Source organism: Phyllobates terribilis, unplaced genomic scaffold (assembly GCF_046119375.1).
Source record: "Phyllobates terribilis strain yellow unplaced genomic scaffold, ASM4611937v1 Scaffold_13__5_contigs__length_258822181, whole genome shotgun sequence".
NCBI lineage: Eukaryota > Metazoa > Chordata > Amphibia > Anura > Dendrobatidae > Phyllobates > Phyllobates terribilis.
In genome coordinates this window covers 26,249,853-26,270,094 of record NW_027362773.1, presented here as the reverse complement: position 1 = coordinate 26,270,094, position 20,242 = coordinate 26,249,853, and the positions used below count along the sequence as shown (strand labels likewise).

Here is a 20,242-nt window from a genome sequence, read left to right as displayed (position 1 = left end):
GGGCACTTACATTATCCTCATACTGTGCTTTTATTGGGTAGCACAGTGTATCAGAAACCTTCCAGGTACTTTTATGCAATTTATTTAAGTAGGCAATAAACTTGGCTTGGAAGCACAGGGAAACACTACATCTACACAATGGTCTACTTATTGTCGAATTGTCCCCTCATTAGTGGAGAAGACGAAAGAAATCTTTCTCTCGTGGTCTCCAACGATGAGCCGTCTCTGATGTGCAGAATAACGACTCACTCGCTCGGCAATGTATTGTTATTGTTTGCACGGTATGAACAAATCCGCCGTTGACTTGGACATTAAGTCCTGTAAGTGTACAACGCTCGGCCGTGTTACGGGTGGTTGGTTTTGTAGACTCTACTCTTTCCTGATCTATGTTAATTTATTTAATCAGTGGAATTGCCCGTGAGGGATTTTCAAAGAAAAGATTTTATGGTTAGGATCCATCTTTAATGTGAATTATTAAATTATTCATTGTAAGCTGCTAACACAAATGTTCCGCTTGTGCTCTTTTAACTCTTTCCCTATATGAGGAACAGGTTGCACCGTCGTCTGTCAATGAAAAAAAAATGTCTCCCAACGTCTGTGCAGCAGTTTGCTCAATATGGAAAACCTAGAAAGATGCCACATTCCTTAAAAAAAAGGTAAAATGTAAAAATATTTTCAACCAACCAGAAATTGGCTTCCAACCTTGAGTCCACATTTGCAGGAAGCCAAAAACACATGGCGATCAGCAGAAGATCTATGGCCCCTTTTCCAGGAATTGGTTGAGAGCCTAAGCTCATCGAAAAGTCAAGAGTTATGTAAAATAAGGGCAGGTGCAGACGGAAGTAGATTCTCTCATCTGAAAGAATAGGCCAATTATACAAATCACACTGTGATCAAACTCTGACCAGAGTGTGATCATAGTGTGCTCCAATTCTCTTGGATGAGGAGAAGATAGAGAAAAAATGTCTCCATCTTCTCCATTCTGTCAGTCTGTGGAAATTGAACTGTACTCAAATATCATCTGAGTGCAGTCCGATGTTTCCAACGTACTCATTGACTGGCATGGCTGAGTGCGATCTGAATATCGGATCAAACTTGGGCATGCAGCGATATTCTTCCTCGAACAGTCACTGTTCAAGGAAAAAATTGGACATGTGCACAGCCCCCATAGTCTAACACTGGTCCAAGTGAGACCCAATGTTTTGTCGGAACTTACTTGGACCAAAAATACTCTCGTCTTCACCTGCCCTAACAGTGACTCCTGAAGGTTGATCCTACCACCCAAAATGTTACTTACCTGTATCCTTGCAATGTCTTTTGTCATTTTGATTCAAGATCTATTTTTACATTGCTATGATTTAGCGGAATGCTGTAAAGTGAATGCAAACATTTGAACATGGAAACCCTTAAAGTGGTCATATGATCTTAACAAGAAAGTTATAAGAAAAACCTCTCCATCAATGACAGGTGCCAGACGAAAGAAGGATTGGTATGTTGGCTTTTAACTGTATGGCCACCTTAATGTTTAAAGGCTATAGGTTTGTGTCGAATCATTGATGGCAGTAAATTGGGAAGTCACTTTATTTATTTAGGGGTCTACCAGTGGAGGTAGGCCACGCTGCTGTTATGGAGCCAATGTTTGAGGGAATTCTCAGGTTCAGTAACCTTCATTGCATGTTTCAAAATAAAAGAGTTATTCCCAAGAAAGTAAGTTATTTATAACTTACTGATTTCTGGGTACTCAACCACTGGCTAACCCACCGATCTATACAAGGCGTTATTCACGTTCCCTGGGTCCAGCCCCGAGTCTCTGCCGCTGCTCCTGGAGTCTGCTGTCTGCAGTGCTGACGTCATGTCACCAGCGCTGCAGTTAATCAGTGAACTCAGCTACTTGCGCTGCGCACTGAGCTCTGTGATTGGCAATATGACGTTCACACTCCAAACAACAACCACCAGCAGTGGCGGAAACTCAGCACTGGACTCAATGATGGCGAGTAAAGCATAGGTTTTTTTTACAACGTATTGTGCCTGGGAACCCAACTTTCCGGAAAACCCCTTGAAGTGTTCATATGTACTGTATGTAGTGACTATATGTGTGTGACTATATGTAGTAAAAATTTCTATGTATGCTCATTTTGATGTTCTATTTCTTGTAGTGTTTTGGCGCACTGTATAGCACTATTACTTTTTCATGTTATTGCTGCTGTTCAAGGGTTGCCAACCAGAAATTTGAGGACAGTCCATAAAAATAGGACACTTTTTTGCATTATCTGTAAAAAAAATGTAAGCCATCTGTGATTTTTTTGAAGCTGAAGAAACTTATACAGATACTTTTGACTGTAATTATCCTTATCAAAAAAATATTGTCTGGCTGAGATTTTTTGATAATCTGTCTAGAAAAAATAAAAGACAAGCTGGCGACCATGTGTAGTTCATAGTAATCCCCAATCCTTGTTACAATCCCCAGGTTTCACGTAGAATGTAGATTTTTTTAAGGAATTTAAGGAAGAGGTTTATCAATATATGAATGAAAATAAATGTCCTTTGTGTTTTTTGTAACTTATTAGTTTTTCTGTGCTTGCTCCCACCTCTGCATCTGTGTGGCTTCATTATGGGCAACGTTGGGTGACAGTAGAGCAGTTCTCGGACTTGTGGTGCCATCCAAGCAGGGAGCTTCTGGGTAAATACTTGAGTAACTCATCTTACTTGCTCTTTGCGGTGAGCCTTGGGCTGTGGCACATTTTATTTAAAACCTCTAGTAATCAGTTTCCAGTTGCCAGTTACAGGTTTCATTTACTTTGGTTTACTCCTCTTTCTTAGTTCTGACTCAGACAGTTTTTTTTCCCCATTCTTGACCTCAGCTTTTCTTTTGACTACCTGACTGCTTCTCAATTTTTCTCTTGACTATCACCTCTTGGTTCTGAGCCAGCAATCTGATTATTCTCTGCTTGTCTGCTCCACCGACCCAGAGTCCTCTGCGTAAGTCCAGATCCCTATGTACAGGATAAATTATGAAGGCCAGGGTTCCCTGGGACCTGCTAGATGGAGTGGCTTGTGCAAAGTCTGGCCGTGGAAGTCCTTTAAAGAGTTGCCAGGCTTCCCCTGACATTGCTCTGTTACAGATCACATTTTAAATCAGATTAATATTGAAAATTCTAACTGGTTCCCAACCTTGTAGTATGAGCGTGTGTAACGGAAACTAAAATACAACAGGACTACTTGTTATCATTAACCAGAAATAACTATACCAATTTAAGCCAGTAGCTAATGAGACAAAAAAGTCAACATTTCTTCGAATGCTTGTTGGATACCAAACAATTACAATGATTTATGTACTATTTATGGAGCAATGGGCTAGACATGAACAACTATTATTGGGATTTATGAATGCTCAACACCATTAATAACTTGTGTTCAGATTTTACAGCATTTATTTAATCTTAGTTCAGATTTATCCAATTAACTAGTGAGAAGAATTCACTTTTAACGGGTACAATGGGTTTTTCCCCTTGTTTCACACAGACACCATAATCGGTATGTCATACTTACAACTCAGTTTTGACTTTATACATGGGACTCTGGAGCCTGTAGAATCAGAGACCCTGTTGGAAGTCCAAGGCCTCATCCTGGAAGACTAAATGGCTGGTGATGCTCAAAAGGCAAGGGGACCCTGATACATAAAGGTTACACCACGTAATCACCAGGAGAGAAGGGGACTGGGCCACAGACTCATCCTTCCTTCTAGGAGGCTGGGAATACTGAGCTCCATGTTTCATGACAAGGTTGCATCCTCTTTGGCTCAAACAATAAATTTCCTGCTGCCATGGAGGGCTGAAACCAATGCACTGCGGACCTCAATGGCAGCAAAATGTGGCTACCCAATATTAATGGTTTCCAGAGAACAATGAAAACTTCAGAACAGAATTTCTCCCTTCAACTCAACATTGTCTGTGATTTTTCTTTTTTTTTTTTAAAAAAAAAAAAAAAAAGTTTTTCTAATTTTTTAGCGAAACTCTGAAAAATAACCTATTTAGTGAAAAACAGAATTCAAAATAAAAAAAGGAGGCAACAATCAAATTAAGCTACAAAGAATCACGGTACGAAGATACGCAGGTGCTCCAAAGCATCATCCCAGCCTGCAAAAGAGAAGATGGTAAGGAAAGGGGTGAGCTTTGAGAAAGAGAACACCCACACGTACAAACATACGCACAATCACACATTGCTGTACGCACGTTGGACACTGACAACCACACACATACAGTAAAGAGCCTGTGGAGCAGAATCCACCCTAATTCTACCTCCATGTTCCATGAAAAAGTACATGGGGAGGTGTCTAAGACCCAATAACATAGGTATTGCCTTTATCTTTGCGTTCTATAAAGAAAAATGAACCCTGAAAAGAATTCTAGGGTTCATTGCACCTTCGCACCACTACAAAAAGTGAGTTGTTAAATTGCTAACCACCTTATGCACACTATAGTGCTCTTGAAGCTAACATGTATTTGTAGAAGCCATGAAGCCATGGAAAGTTTGCAGGCTTGGCCGTCCAGAGAGAGAGGTTCCCTTCGGGAGGTTCCTGCCCTGCCCTTCTCAGCGTCTCTGTAACACTGTGTTGGGAAGTAGTGCCACTCTTTATGAGGCCAGAAGAAAAACCGCAGCTGTGTCTGGTATAACAAATATATGGAGAGTTTTAGAGCACAATCCATGTTGAGGAGCTGCAGATGGCACAGGTGGCCAAGGGGCATCCTGTTACCTAAAGTTCCGAGCTGGCAATTCCTTATACAAGCCTGCAGGGTGTGTTTGTGCAGACAGTAAGAGCGAGGCCAATGCATTGGCTTAGTTGGAGGTAACCGAAAACTGCAGGAGATCACAGAGTGCAGAAAAAACCATAAGCTCAGGCCTTGAGTTGGTGCCATTGTGCTACAGCTGTTCTTGGATGAGATATCATATCTTTCCAGTGCTTCACCTCTCCAGGACCACTCTTCCAAGACAGGTAGATCTGCAGACAGGAGGTTAATAGTTAGAAAATATACAGATATTTTTTATATTCAACAGTCTATCCTAAATATTCAACCTTTTGTAGTAGACAAGAAGGCCTCACAGGCCAAGAAATTACAGCTGGTATTGGGACTGTTATATGTCTTAGGTCTTCCATCTTGGGCTGGTGGAGCATGGACTTATATGCTGCTTTAAAAGCACCAGATGGTTTTCTGCCCTACATTCTTGTTAAAAATTATAAGTAAATGTAGGGATGAGTGGACCCATGGAAGTTTGGGTTCTGGTACCCGACCCGAACTTAAGTCCAAAGTTCGGTTCGGGTACTAGAACTGTATCCGAATTTGAAGCAGAATCTAAACCCCATTGAAAATAATGGAGACCCGAACTTTGAAACGCGAAAATTCTCTCTCTCTCTGGACCGGACTTCCCCCAGAGCTCGGAATATTAAAACGAACTTCCGGAAGAAGTCCGTGTTCAGAGCTTTGCACAAGACACTAAGTGTCCGGTATGAACCCTGAACTTTTAAGTTGGGGTTCGCTAATCTCTAAATAAAGGGACAGAAATTCCTCAACTTGGGATACACAGATGTGCTTTCAAGAATCCTTAAAAATCCAGTTTTGGGCTGATTATGTTCTTTAAAGGAGTATTGTCAAGTTTGAAATGAGATAGGGAATAACTTATTGATCGCTAGTAATCTGAGCACTGGGACCCCCACTGATCTGGAGAACCAGGCCTGTGTGAATGGAGCGTTGGTCGATGATGCGCACTACTGCTCTAATCATTCTTAATGGGACCACCGGAGATAACCAAGTGCTGTGCTTGGCTGGTCTTTGGCACTCCCATAAGGATAAATGGAGCTGCAGTGCACATGGCTTACAACTGCTCTATTTAGAAGAGACACGGTTCTCTGGATAAGTGGAGGTTCCAGGGGTCGTATTCCCAGTGATCCCTGTAAAATATTATTTACTTGGGATTACGTGATGCAGCAGATCCAAGAAAGATTTCTTCCTGCCCATTCTCCTGTAGTTTGACCCCATCATCAGAATTGCTCATTAACTTTCTGGTTATTTAAAGATACAAAAATACCTCTTCTCAAGGATGCTGTAACATCCAGCAAATCCATGATGTAGTTTCATGCAAATGCCTCTGATGTTAAAGACCACCAAGCACAGGCAAGGAGAAACCTAGATATCAAGAATTTCGGTATCTCAAGAATACATATTCTAGTGAGCAGATAGGATAGCTTATGTATTGGCTCAACCTGGATTTCCTGATTTGACTTGAAGCATCATTGTGCAAGAATAATCATTTAGACCTTGCAGTAGTAGAAACCTGCCCTCAATGCACTGACTTCATGGTGACCAAGGCGGTGATTAGCTGTTAAGTATAAGCACAAGTCTATCAGCAAAGGACGAGCTGCAGAGGGAGGCAGAGCGTCAGCCTGAGCCAATGACGAGAGATGGGTGTGTGTCAGACTACATCAGCTAAGCTGCTCTGCACTAATGGAGTTGAGCAAAAAAACAGGCAAGGAAGATCTGATGACAACAATTAACAAGAGAGCATCCCTGATAATTACTGATAGCCAAAAAGTTAAAATAGTCCTAAATATTCTAATAAATTATTCCCAATCCTTACTACTTTTTTTTATACCACAAAACTGAAAGACAAAACCACATTATAATTTCTGCCTTTTTCTTCTTAACAGTCAGCTACAGACAGTTTCTAATATGTCTCCTCTTAATTTTAATCAGCTCACAACTCCCTCATATTTGACATCCAATTAACACACCTGTCTTCTCCCCTATCCAAGTAAAATGCTCCTCATCTGTCATTGTGTAATGAAAATCCCATCACTGCCTTGCCAAGTATTCCTGTACAATCCCCCACTCTCAAATATAAATCCTTTAAACACATTTTATATTCAAACCCAGATCCTTCTGGTCCAATTACTTATAATGAAAAAGGGTACAAAAATACTTAACATAAGACGTAAGTGACGTCTACTTCTGCCTTGGGGAGTGACAAACAGCGTGTCTCCTAGAGCTGTCATTCTTATTGCTCCTTAGTCACTGACATGATGTTCCCTTTAGCATGTACCTACCAAACGGTGTTTATTTTGTGTGATGAACCAATATCCTTTACTATGTCAATAGTTACTTCACAAAACATTTCAATTAAATTAAAATAATAAAGATATTTTGTTGGGGGGCTAGGCAATACTAATGTGAACATACAGTATTGTGCAAACATTTTAGGCAGATATGGAAAAATGCTGCAAAGTAAGAATACTTTCAAAAAATAAAGTGTTGATAGTTTATTTTTATCAAATAAAAGAAAGGCAAAGTGAATGAACAAAAGAGAAATCTAATTCAAATCAATAATTGGTGTTAATACCCTATGCCTTCAAAACAGCATGAACTTCAGGTACACTTGAACACAGTTTTTGGAGGAACTCAGCAGGGAGGTTGTTCAAAACATCTTGAAGAACTAACCTCTAATCTTTCTTTGTCTTCATGTTATCCCAGCCAGATTTGATGATGTTGAGATCAGGGCTCTGTGGTGGCCATATCATCAGTTCCATGACTCATTTGTACTTTATGCTGAAGTTATTTCTTAAAGACATTGGCAGTATGTTCAGGGTGGTGGTACGACCACAGAATTTGGAGCCAATCAGAATCAGACCCTTTCCTGATGTATTGCATGATGGATAAAAATCTGCTTGTTCTCAGCCTTGAGGACATCATTAATCCTGACTAAATTCACAACTCCATTTGCTGAAATGCATCCCCAAAATTGCAAGGATCCTCCATTGTGCTTTACTGCAGATACTCATTATTGTACCACTCTCCAGGCTTTTGGAAAACAAACTGCTTCTGTAAAAGCCAAATATTTTACATGTTGACTCATTAGTCCAGAGCACCTGCTGACATATTTATGCACCCCCACTCATATGTTTTCATGCATCCTTGAGTCTCTTTCCTTGTTTCCATGTTGATGGTATGGATTTTGGGCACAATTTTTCAATGAAGACCACTTCTGGCCAATTTTCTCCAAACACTAGATGGGTGTAGCTGGGCCCCACTGATTGCTGCCAATTCTGGACTGATGACACTGCTGCACATCTTCCAATTTCAAAGGGAAGTAAGCAGGATATGTCTTTCATCTGCTGCACTAAGTTACCTTGGCCATCCACTGCATCTACGGTTCTCAACACTGCCCTTTTCTTGGTGTCCTCAAAGCTGAGAAATAGAGGCAGATACATATCCATCATACAATACCAACAGGGGAGCATCTGATTGGCTACAAACTTATTCTGCAGTAGGACAATGACCCCAAATATAACAACGCCACTAAAGAGGTTTTCTGAGATTGCAATAAAATGGCTACATCATGTAATTCAAACAGCAGCCCATCCTAGTCACGTCAGGAAAAAACATAGCTCCCAAGACCTATGGTCTCAACTAACAGATGATTAGTATCATAAACACACATACCTCTGTGAGTCAAGGAGAAGAGCTGTGACATCTGAAGAAATAAATCTTCTCCACGGCTGAGCACAAAGAATTTTTTTCTACAGCCTCAGTCCTCCATGAAGAGCCAGATAAGGAGAAGATTTATGTCTTCTACTTCCACAGCCTTTCTTCGGCAGCTCACCTGAAAGTGTGCTTACAATACTGGTCCTCTGTCAGTTGAGACATTGGTCTCAGGAGCTGTGTTACTTCAGTCTTCATCCTTTCCTGACAAATGACTAGGATTGCCTGCTGTTTGAATTACTTTATGGGGTCATTTTATCATATTCCTTGAGAACACTTTTAAAAACTATCTTCCGAAAAACAATGAGTCCTGGAAGTGATGATATGGTCCCCACAAAGCCCTCATCTCAACATCAACCAGTCTGTGGATTACATCAGGATATAAAAGGAATGAGCAAGCCTACATCCATAGATCTGTGGTTACTTCTACAAGATGTTTAAAAGAGTGTGCAAGTGTATCGATAAAAATTGATGCTTTGATATTGTTTTGAAGGGAAAGGGTGGTCACACCAAATTTTGATTTTATTTAGATTTTTCTTTTGTTCATTCATTTTGCATTATGTTAATTGAAAAAAAATAGTGTTCAATTTTTTAAAGCATTCTTACCTGTCAGCATTTTTCCACACATGCCTAAAACTTTTGCACAACTATCTTTCTTACCTTGCCGATTACATCATTGCGACTAAGCTTGTCTTTGTCCATGACAGTTATGATGATCGTTGTTTCCCTAAGTTTTTCGGTGGGTATATCAAAGATAAAAGATTCATTAAAGATGGGATTTAAACACCGCTTCATGACCACTGTTTTTTTCTTCTCAACCCTCTTATCCTTATACATGAGCCAAACTTTAACATAAGGGTCTGTAAAACAGAAAATTAACAAAATCAATAAGCTTAATAAAAACACATTGTTTTGTTTCCATTTTTTACTTTCTTTCACTGATCTACGTTCTTCACTAATTAATGTAGCTATTACCATAGACAAAAATAGAGGGAAGTGACTCTATATAAAAAAAATAAAATTGAGCCGCCTTCTATGCCTCAGATCACTACTTTCCCATTTCAGCAAATATAATAAAGACACATTTTGGCACATTTGTAAGGGAAAAAAAAGAACATGACTACCAGGCTGTGCGTTTGTCTGTAGATGGAGCTCTGTGAATGTTCACACTGTCCATGTGGCATGTGATAAGGCAGCCTGAGCTACCTGAGCAGGGTCTGCCCTTATGGTATGTATGGTCTGGCTTCTGGTCCATAATGAGTCATTATGTTAAGAGTGTACATGTCAAGATGAACAACTTGTGAGCTGAAGCGATATCCTAACCTATTAGTATTTACCCTTTGGAAAGTCCATTGTGTGACTGCTGTATACAATTCCATTAATGGGAAACCATTAGAAATGGGCAAATTTATTCAGGTTGAATTGAATTCTATGTAAATTTTGACAAAATCCGTATTCTCCAGAATGTGTAATTTTTGTAATATGTTCTACACAAATTTAGAAAAATGGTAGCCGGCTGGCTGCTATTTTGCTTAACCATAGAAAAAAGAAAAGTAATACCTCAATGCTCCTCTTGTTAACACTGCCGCGGGCATTTTCAGGGATGTTGTGGTTGGAAGTCCTGGCCCAGAGTGAGCGTTGTAAGACTGAGGCACAAGTTGTGACATCATGACGTGCGCCACAACCTTAGAATGCGCACTCTAGGCCACGACTTCCAACCATGACTAGGCCCTGGACATCTCTGCACACGTGCGTTGTAAGGTCATGGTGACGTCTCGGCATGTGCAGTGACCATACAACGCACACTCTCTGGCTGGACTCGTCACTTCAACTAGGCTCGGAACATCTATACACGTGTTCAGGGACGTCCCGGGCCTAGTCACGGCCATAAGTCCCAGCATAGCACACAGATCTCCGAGGTTTTAGCGCACGGTGACAGTAAGAAGATGCGCAGAGTACTGTACGGTGAGCTGAATGGTGAAGTGAGTACTAGCTTGTGTTTTTTTTCATGAGGTTACATTTATTATACATTGGGGTCGCTCCAGATCCCAGAGCATAATAAGGAACATTCAATTCATGGAGAATAAATAAGCTGAGAACCAAATTCCCCGTTGAAATCAAGGCAATTTAGCGAATTAGAATCTGCTCAGATCTGCTCATGTCTAGAAATAATCAAACCTCTACATTGGTATTTACATGCTTTTCTTATGGAAACACACCATGGCGGGACACAGGGCGCCTAATGGTCATTAGCACAAACTTATCGCCTGGGTGTGCTCACATCACAAGCAAATGAGGCTTGATGCATAAGATTTTACAAAGGCATGCAATGCCCCAGTAGGCCTTTACTATGAAGCCATATAGACATTATGTGTATGATGCACCCTACCGTGCCATATTAAGTAGGTATTGTCCACTAAAAAAAAAACAACTGTATAAAATCTGTGTAAAATGAGAGGCACACAGGAAGAGTAGCATCACACAGGACCATGTAAGCACCATATTATGGCTCAGCAAAACTCGGACTAAGTGAGAAACTGTAATATGCTTATATGCATGAGGCCTAATGATGGAACGCTACGATATAAAAATGAAAATGGCTGCCAAAACTCCTGAGTTAGATGAAACAGCTGTTACTAAATTGTATCTGCATGATTATGATGCATCACATTAACAAAGTGTCAAAAGTTTTAATGGCTTTTTAGGTTAATTTCAGATAATCTCATATAAACCAATAAAGCAATAGATGAATTACATCTAGGATTGAGATTTCCTCAAAAGAATGTAAACAATTGAGTTATGAGGCATATATTGCTGCATCCCATTAATTGTGGCCTTGTCTGCACATAATCTTAACCCCTCAGGGGCATGGCAATTTTTTATTTTTACACTCTTGCTTTTTCCTCCTCCCCTTCTACCACTTTTTATTTTTCTGACCGCATAAAGGCTTTGTGACGACACAGCTTCTAATTTTAATTAGCCAGACTTGTAAATTTGTTAGGCCAGGAGAAATACACTATTGTATTTGTGTTGACTTTTTGAATGAATGTGTTTTTCTTTGGTGGATCAAGAAGGACAGACTAGTATTTATATAACCCTGAATGTTGACTTCTCTTGGTCTGTGAACAATGAATGTTTGCTAAATATGCTGATTAACAATTGTGTGGACCCTGTCGCTTGTTGACCCATAAAACAAGAGGACAAACTACGCAAATTGATTAAATGCTCACACAATGAGACATGGTCTGTTTGGTGGTTCAATAAAGTATTGCCACACTGTTTAACCCTCACTCTGTGTTGTCTGAGTAGTATTATGCCCATGGGAGACCCCCGGGTCTTCACAGGCTGATTTTATGAAGGATTTAGTTTTGAATGAATCCATTTACTTTACTGTAATGCACTGGAGAAAATTCCAGACAGAGAGAAATAGTGAAAAAAAGGTTTTTTTTACGGAGTTCAGTGTGCAGTAGATATTACCTAAGGAAATGGTTCGCCAAGTCAGTATTATTATGCTGATACCAACCTATTTTAGTGGCTAAAAAAATTTGAAAAATGTTATTTGAATCACCATTTCCAGAGGCCCGTATCTATTATTAGTATTATTATTATTAATATTTTTGAATTAATGACATATCCTTGATGGTTTGTTTTCTGTGTGGCAAGCTGACAGTTTTATTGGTACAATTTTTGAGGAATAAACATTTGGATAACTTTTTATTGAATATTTGGGGGGATGTGCAGTGACAAAAAAAAGTAAATTATGTTGTTTAATTTTTTTTCTTTATGTTTCCCATATGGGTTAAATATTTTTAGATTTTCATAGATCGGACTTATGTGGATGTGATTATACAAAATACGTTTTTTTTTTCTTTTTGTATTTAGGGTGTTTAAAACGGTTATTTTTTTCATATTTAAAAAGAAATGTAGCTTTTAACTTTTTTTTGGAATGTCCCCGTAGGGTACTTCATTCAGTGATTGTTTGTTCTATATACCACAATACTACAGTACAGTATATAGTGAAATTAAAGACCTGTGAATTCTAGCCTCAGACTGAGCTTTATAGAAGTACAAAGAGGCCAGGCGATAGGGCCATCAATAGGCCAACAGGTAACATGGCAACCCAAGGGACTGGTCCCTCACCCTGTATCCCACCACTTAAATGCCACTGTCAAAGTTTGACCACAACATTTAGATGGTCTAAAAGCAGCCACTGGCAGTAGCTCCGATTGTTGCTGTTAGAGGCAGGTTCTAGCTGTATAATACAGCCGGCACCCACCATGGTGCGGGTTCAGCTCCTGAGGGTGCTCCCAAGATGCACACCGACCTGACATCCACCACACGTCTACATCAGATGTTGGGAAGGTGTTAAACATCAGGAGTATTCCCATTGTAATCATTTATGCCATATCCAGATGAGATGCCATATTAGTCTGATTCTATCCCGGAGATTTTGTTTCCGCAATTCTTATAGAAAGGAATGGAGAGTGACAAACACATGGGTGGCCAACTCTTCATCCATCCTCTGTCTGCATGCAGTGGAGTTTAACCACCTCACCAGGCAGGACAAGGGTACCTTATTCTGCAGATGCCATTATTGGATGGATATGCCATTATTGTCTATGGTCTATGGATCCATACTCCAGCGCTCATATAAATATATGGTCACATACTGCATCTCAGTGCCTCTAATAGTTAAGTCATGACATGTTCCTTCAGATGCTGTTTCATGGAGGTATTCTCCTACTGAAGTATATCTTCTTTGGGGAAAATATAGGACCTCATGTACTCATTAGGTTTACTCCTTCAAATTTCACTTCTATAATACTAGTATTTTATGAAAAAGGTCCATGCATATTTTGCATAATGCTCCTTTAGGCCATGTGCCCACGTAGCGTTTTTGTAGCGTTTTTACGGCTGTGAAAACGCTTGCAAAACCGTCTGCCATGCAAAGAATTCGGATGTGCTGTGTACATGATGCGCTAATTAGCACGCCGAATTCGCATTGGTTTGCAAAATGCAGCATGACCATTTCTCCCGCGATTACACCGCAAATTCGCGGCCATTGAGGAACTTTGAAACGCAGCAAACTCGCAGGTATATGTGGATTTGCGGCATTTCAATTAAATTCAATGACCGCGAATTTGCAGCGTAATCGCGGTGCGTGTGGTTCCCGGGATGAAGAGGAGACTACAACTCCTCTTCATCCCGGCTGCCACGCGGTGAAAAAAAGAAATAAAAAAGTTAATGTAGCACCCTGAGGATTCGGCTGCTACAGGGGTATTGCACCTCACTCCAGAGGTGTGGTATTCCACTCCCGGGTAAGGATGGAGTGTGGGACTGAGCTCAGTAGGCTGCATGCACTACATACATCCCATTTCCGGGGGACAGAACTACGGTACTCCCACCAGTATATGTGCAGGTACGACAGCGTCTGTCCCTGGCTGGAGTGGGAGGGGGGTGGAACATCCCAGTAGTGTAGGGGCAGATAGGGGGAGTAGTCTGGGTAAAGCTAGGAGCTCATTGGGTGCTAGTCACCTGGGCTCACACATAGAGGGAGTATATATGGTGGGCACCATCTTAGGACAGGGTCTTTTTAGCCTGAGAAGCAGAGCAGAGGAGCTCAGCCAGGAGGGCTGACAGGGAGCTAAGCCTGCAGAGGAGAGAGGAGAAAGAAGGACCCAGAGAGAAAGACAGAGGGGACCCCAAGAACCCAGAAACAGACCAGAAAAGGGTGAAGGGTTGGCGGACACGGGTACCGGAACCCGAACTGGTGGAGGCCACTTATCCTCAGCCAGGAACCGGAGGTCGTGGTCAAGATTTGCCACGACCCTCACCAAATCCACCAGAAAGGCACACCAAGTATAGGGTCAGGGAGCCCAGAGGAGGCTTGACCACTAAGAGACCCGAGGGAGCCGGCCAAAGGTGGATCCCTGGTGGGAACGGCCAGAGACAGAGAGAGAGAAGGGAGCTCAGGACCACGCTTCAGAACTGCCTGGGGGTTAGCCGAGTCCAGGACCTGGTGGACGCAGCACGGCTCGGGTGGTCACTCAAGGCCAGAGTGACTGAGAGAACAACCGTGAGTAAAAACCCTGAAACTGCACCTCAAGTCTCTGACTCTCCTTTCTACAACATAACTACACCCATCATCCACACCTGCTGCCCTGAGGCCATACCCCTCCCGTTGGGGGTTATACCATCACTGCTGCACATATACCACCGGCCTCAGCGGACTGCTCTGCAGCGGCGGCTTCAAAGTCGCATTCAACGGGTGGCGTAGTCGATCAAATTAACATCTACTGCCATAGACTGCCACTTAGTTTGACACCCTGGGCACGGACCGGGTCACCGCCACAAGGACTACTACCCCCATCGAGATCCGGCTCCGGGTATCCCTTGCACATGGCCCAGGGGGTGCGTCAACTTTGGCGTAGTCGGCAGGATAACGTGCCCGCAACCACCGGGTACTGCGTGCCTGAAGAAAAGTTCACATTTATCTCAAAAAGAAGTCTCCCGCCAATTCCGGAGGGTCCCCGCCATCGGACGCCATCTCGGATCGTTTCCCGCCGTTTGCCCGCCATCTGCAGTCTTTTCCCGCCATCCACAGAGTTTCCCGCCATTGGGAAGCGGTTCCCGCCATCTGAGAAGATTTTCCGCGCTGGCAGAGCGGACGCCATTATGGGCGTGCCAGAGGGTGGTAAGAGACGACCTCCCATCGTGGGCCAGGACCAAGAATGGCGCCAAAAACGAAGACCGCCCCCACCAGCAGAGGCTGCGATGCTAGTGATGTCCATCAGTGTGAGAGAACTGCCCCTGGAGCTGTCAATCACCAAGTTGCCCCAGGACCGCCCTCAATGGGGGCGGAGACAGAACAAAAGAGAGAAGATGGGAGCAGCTTGGAGAAGTCTGGAGGAGCCGTACCCGGAGATGGAGGGAGAGGCAGGCAGCACCGACCCTGTGGTCAGGAGCCTGATGCAAGCCACCACCCCACAAGACCTGGTGGAGATCCTGGCACAGCTCCCCCGAGACCGGGAGCGTGCACAGACCGCGCTGGAGGGCCTCGCACGGAGGATGGCCCAGGTGCAGCAAGAAACACTGATGGAGTGGAGCAGGGAGATGGCCCAGCAGGCTGGAGCCCGCCAGCGGAGCACACCACCCGCAACGAGGAGCACGCCTGCCCCTGAAGAGGATGCAGAAGGGACGGAGGCCGGAGACGACGCCGCAGAGGGAGCTGAAGAGACGGAGGCAAGTAAAGGGGACGTTACTACCCCGAGCCCGGCCACCGTAAGCCTACCCCCGCTCCCCGTTGCAGAGCCCGAAGTCCCACTGATCGTGCCCGTTGCCGCACCGCTACCGCTCCAGACTAGGCCCCAAGCAGGAGCCGCGACCACGCCCCCTGTGACGTCACGCGCCTCAACCCTGAGCGCGGCCAAGCAGGAGACGCCACCGGCCTGGTCGCAAGGCCGAGTGCCCCCGGGCGCCGCCGTCTTCACGGTGCCCTTTACCTTCAGGGTACCCCAAGCCTGGTCGCAAGGCCTAGTGATCCCGGGCGCCGCTGCCACCACCGCGCCCTCAACTTCCACTGTGCCGCACCTGGGTGAGGACTTGTTTGCCCAGCACACTTGCCCGGATGGGCAGCCCTTTGCGTAGCCACCGGAGTACCACCATCCCCGACTCCGGAAAGAAAGACCCCTGGATGAGCCCCTAATCCCGGTTCCAGCGCCCGTCAAGATGACCCCGCTCTCGTTAGAGGAGGCGCAGTTTGAGTGGGACCCTGCAGGAGGAGACCTCATCGGGTTCACTCAAGAGACCCGGGCGGCTGCAACTGAGCGTGCGGAGTGCTGCCGCCAGCAGTTGGAAGTCTTTGAGCGAGAACGGAGAGAGAGACGGGTCCGCGAGGAGCGGCTGCAAGTAAAGAGTGCAGAACAAAAGAGCCGGACCCGAAGGAACCCCCGTGCAGCCCACGGTCCCCGTGCCACCGGGACTGTAATCAAATTCCAACTGCAGCACGGTTGGGGCTTCATCAGAGATCATCACACCCCCGGCGACGTCTTCGTGACCAGAAGAGATGTCGAGTCCCACCTACCGGAGGGACACAGAGGTCGTGACCTTTACCTGGGTGATGAGGTCACCTTCATCCGGCACCAATGTGCCAAAGGACCCTATGCCCTTCATGTACACCGACTGACAGAGAAAGAGCTGAGGTGTCAGGAGGAGCAAGAGGACCCGGACAGGTCTGAAGAATACAGGGAGGAAGCATCAGGAGGACGCCGCTACTAAAGTACGGTAAATGGAACTGTAAAATAGTTACCCGTTAGGGTACAGGAACTGTTACCATTATAGTCCCCGTTGGGACCAGTGAACTGTTCCAGAGTGTCCCATCTCCCCACAGGCTGAGGACTGTGAGCAGCCATCCCCTTTTCCCCACTGGCCGAGGACTGAGAGCGGCCATATCCCTTGTATATAGTTGCGCTTCCTAAAGTGCCCCCTACCGGTTTTATAGGAAACTGTTTTTTCTACTAGAGACTGTGGCACTTACCTGGTCACAATTTGCACAAGTGGCCAGAGGACAAGAATGTTTATAATGAAAAGTTTTATATGAAGAGTATTATGCTGCTGATATATATATAGTGTTTTATATGTTTATTGTTAGAACCTTGCTGTTAGGTTTTTTTTCCTTTGCTGGTCACATGACCTTGTTGGCCTATTTAGTCCTGCTCCGCCCTTCTGGCTTTGCTGGACTTCATTGTATATCTACTTTCTAGCTAGCCTGTGCTCTGTATCTAACTCTGTTAGTTTGCTTGGTCTACGGACCTCTATGTTCTATCTATTTTGTTTGTTCGTCTGTCTGCTACTATTTCTGTTAGGAGGTGTCCCATATTCCTCCCAGTCCTTAGTACTTGTAGGGATTCCCTCCCCACATCTATAGGTCTTCGTACAGACTAGATTAGGACTTTAGCAGGTCTGATCGCAGGATCAGGTTCCCTGTTACATCGTAGGGATTCAGCTGAGTCTCATAGTAGGGACAGATCTCCTCTCTTTCCTTAGCTTTGGTAGCAGAACATAACATTTATGATGTTTTGAAAAAAATTGTATGTTTTTGGATATTTTATTCTTTTACAGCCCGAGGGCGTGCTGTGATTTACCAGGGGGGAATGTAGCACCCTGAGGATTCGGCTGCTACAGGGGTATTGCATTGCACCTCACTCCAGAGGTGTGGTATTCCACTCCCGGGTAAGGATGGAGTGTGGGACTGAGCTCAGTAGGCTGCATGCACTACATACATCCCATTTCCGGGGGACAGAACTACGGTACTCCCACCAGTATATGTGCAGGTACGACAGCGTCTGTCCCTGGCTGGAGTGGGAGGGGGGTGGAACATCCCAGTAGTGTAGGGGCAGATAGGGGGAGTAGTCTGGGTAAAGCTAGGAGCTCATTGGGTGCTAGTCACCTGGGCTCACACATAGAGGGAGTATATATGGTGGGCAGCATCTTAGGACAGGGTCTTTTTAGCCTGAGAAGCAGAGCAGAGGAGCTCAGCCAGGAGGGCTGACAGGGAGCTAAGCCTGCAGAGGAGAGAGGAGAAAGAAGGACCCAGAGAGAAAGACAGAGGGAACCCCAAGAACCCAGAAACAGACCAGAAAAGGGTGAAGGGTTGGCGGACACGGGTACCGGAACCCGAACTGGTGGAGGCCACTTATCCTCAGCCAGGAACCGGAGGTCGTGGTCAAGATTTGCCACGACCCTCACCAAATCCACCAGAAAGGCACACCAAGTATAGGGTCAGGGAGCCCAGAGGAGGCTTGACCACTAAGAGACCCGAGGGAGCCGGCCAAAGGTGGATCCCTGGTGGGAACGGCCAGAGACAGAGAGAGAGAAGGGAGCTCAGGACCACGCTTCAGAACTGCCTGGGGGTTAGCCGAGTCCAGGACCTGGTGGACGCAGCACGGCTCGGGTGGTCACTCAAGGCCAGAGTGACTGAGAGAACAACCGTGAGTAAAAACCCTGAAACTGCACCTCAAGTCTCTGACTCTCCTTTCTACAACATAACTACACCCATCATCCACACCTGCTGCCCTGAGGCCATACCCCTCCCGTTGGGGGTTATACCATCACTGCTGCACATATACCACCGGCCTCAGCGGACTGCTCTGCAGCGGCGGCTTCAAAGCCGCATTCAACGGGTGGCGTAGTCGATCAAATTAACATCTACTGCCATAGACTGCCACTTAGTTTGACACCCTGGGCACGAACCGGGTCACCGCCACAAGGACTACTACCCCCATCGAGATCCGGCTCCGGGTATCCCTTGCACATGGCCCAGGGGGTGCGTCCTTAAAAATAAGAAAAACCTGTATACTCTCCTCTCCGGTCTGCTCCCGGCCGCGTCCTCTCTCCTTGGCGTCCCGCGGTGTACTTGAAGGATCTGCGGTGACGTCATTTAATCAGCTGATGGTCACGCGACAGCGCAGGTCTGCGGTCAGGTGATGGTCACGTGACTATCAGCTGACTAAATGACGTCACTGCAGGTCTTTCAAGTACACCGCGGGACGCCGAGGAGAGAGGACGTGGCCGGGAGGAGACTGGAGAGGTGAGTATACAGGATTTTTTTATTTTTAACTTTTTAATTCTTTTTTTTTTACTATAGATGCAGCATTTAAAGCATCTAAGTTGGTCACACAATATAAATCCATGCTGATTGCATGGATTTATATTGTGTGACCAACTTGTCAAGCACTTTTCCAAGTGATGCTCAAAATCGCTTGGAAAAGTGCTTGAAAAAACGCATGCGAAAACACATGTAAAAACGCTGAAAAAACGCTTGTAAATCTGCATGCGTTTTATTCTGCTAGAGAGAGGCAAAAACGCTCTGCATCAAATCTGCTACGTGGGCACATAGCCTTACAAGTACGGTATGTGCAGTCATGAGAAAAAAAAAATACACCCCCTTTGAATTCTATGGTTTTACGTATCAGGACATAATAAAAAACTTCTGGTCCTTAGAAGTTCTTTAGATAATTATACCTCAGGTGAACAACAATATATGCTAAATTACACGGTGTCATTATTTAACAAAAACTAGGCCAAAATGAAGATGTGATGTGAGAAAAATTAAGTACTCCCTTACTGCTTACATAAGAACTAAGCAGGTAAGTATCAGCCAAGTGCTGCTAATCAAATGTCCTTAAATAATTGTTCATCAGCAAGTGTGACCACCTCTATAAAAGCAGAAGTTTTGGCAGTTTGCTGGTCTAGAGCATAAGGGTGTGTGACACCATAATGCCAAGGAGGAAAGAAATCAGTAATTATCTCAGAAAAGCGATTGTTGTTGGTGGAGCCCATCAATCTGGGAAGGGTTATAATGCCATTTCCAATCAATTTGGAGTTCAGCATTGTAAAGTGAGAAAGATTATTCAAGTGGAAAACATACAGGACAGATGACAATCTTCCCAGTAGTGAATGTCCCAGCAAATTAACACCAAGATCAGACTGGGCAATGCTCCTCAGAGAAATTACAAAAAAAAAACAAAAGCTACAGCTCAGACTCTGAATGCCTCAGTTACCATGATAAAGGTTCACATTCATGACAATATAACTAGAAAAAGACTGAACAAGTATGGTGTGTTTGGAAGGGTTGCTAGGAAAAAGCCTGTTCTTTCTAAAAAGAATATGTGGCAGCACTGCAAAAGTTTGTAAAGTTACATCTGGACAAC

The 20,242-nt window shown here is 44.2% G+C and overlaps 1 protein-coding gene across 6 annotated transcripts in view; it reads right to left on the bottom strand.

The window, feature by feature from the left end:
• Positions 1 to 3,954: 3,954 nt before the first annotated feature.
• The window catches only part of SYT7 (synaptotagmin 7), a 752,204-nt gene continuing 735,916 nt past the window's right edge, over positions 3,955 to 20,242 (bottom strand). For all 6 annotated transcript variants that reach the window (XM_073657964.1, XM_073657965.1, XM_073657966.1 and 3 more), the window contains 2 exons: positions 9,192 to 9,391; positions 3,955 to 4,999 (listed from right to left, as the gene is read on the bottom strand). In XM_073657964.1, coding sequence (XP_073514065.1) covers positions 4,895 to 4,999; positions 9,192 to 9,391 — 305 coding nt within the window. In that variant the 3' untranslated portion in view covers positions 3,955 to 4,894. The remainder of the gene's footprint in view (positions 5,000 to 9,191; positions 9,392 to 20,242) is intronic.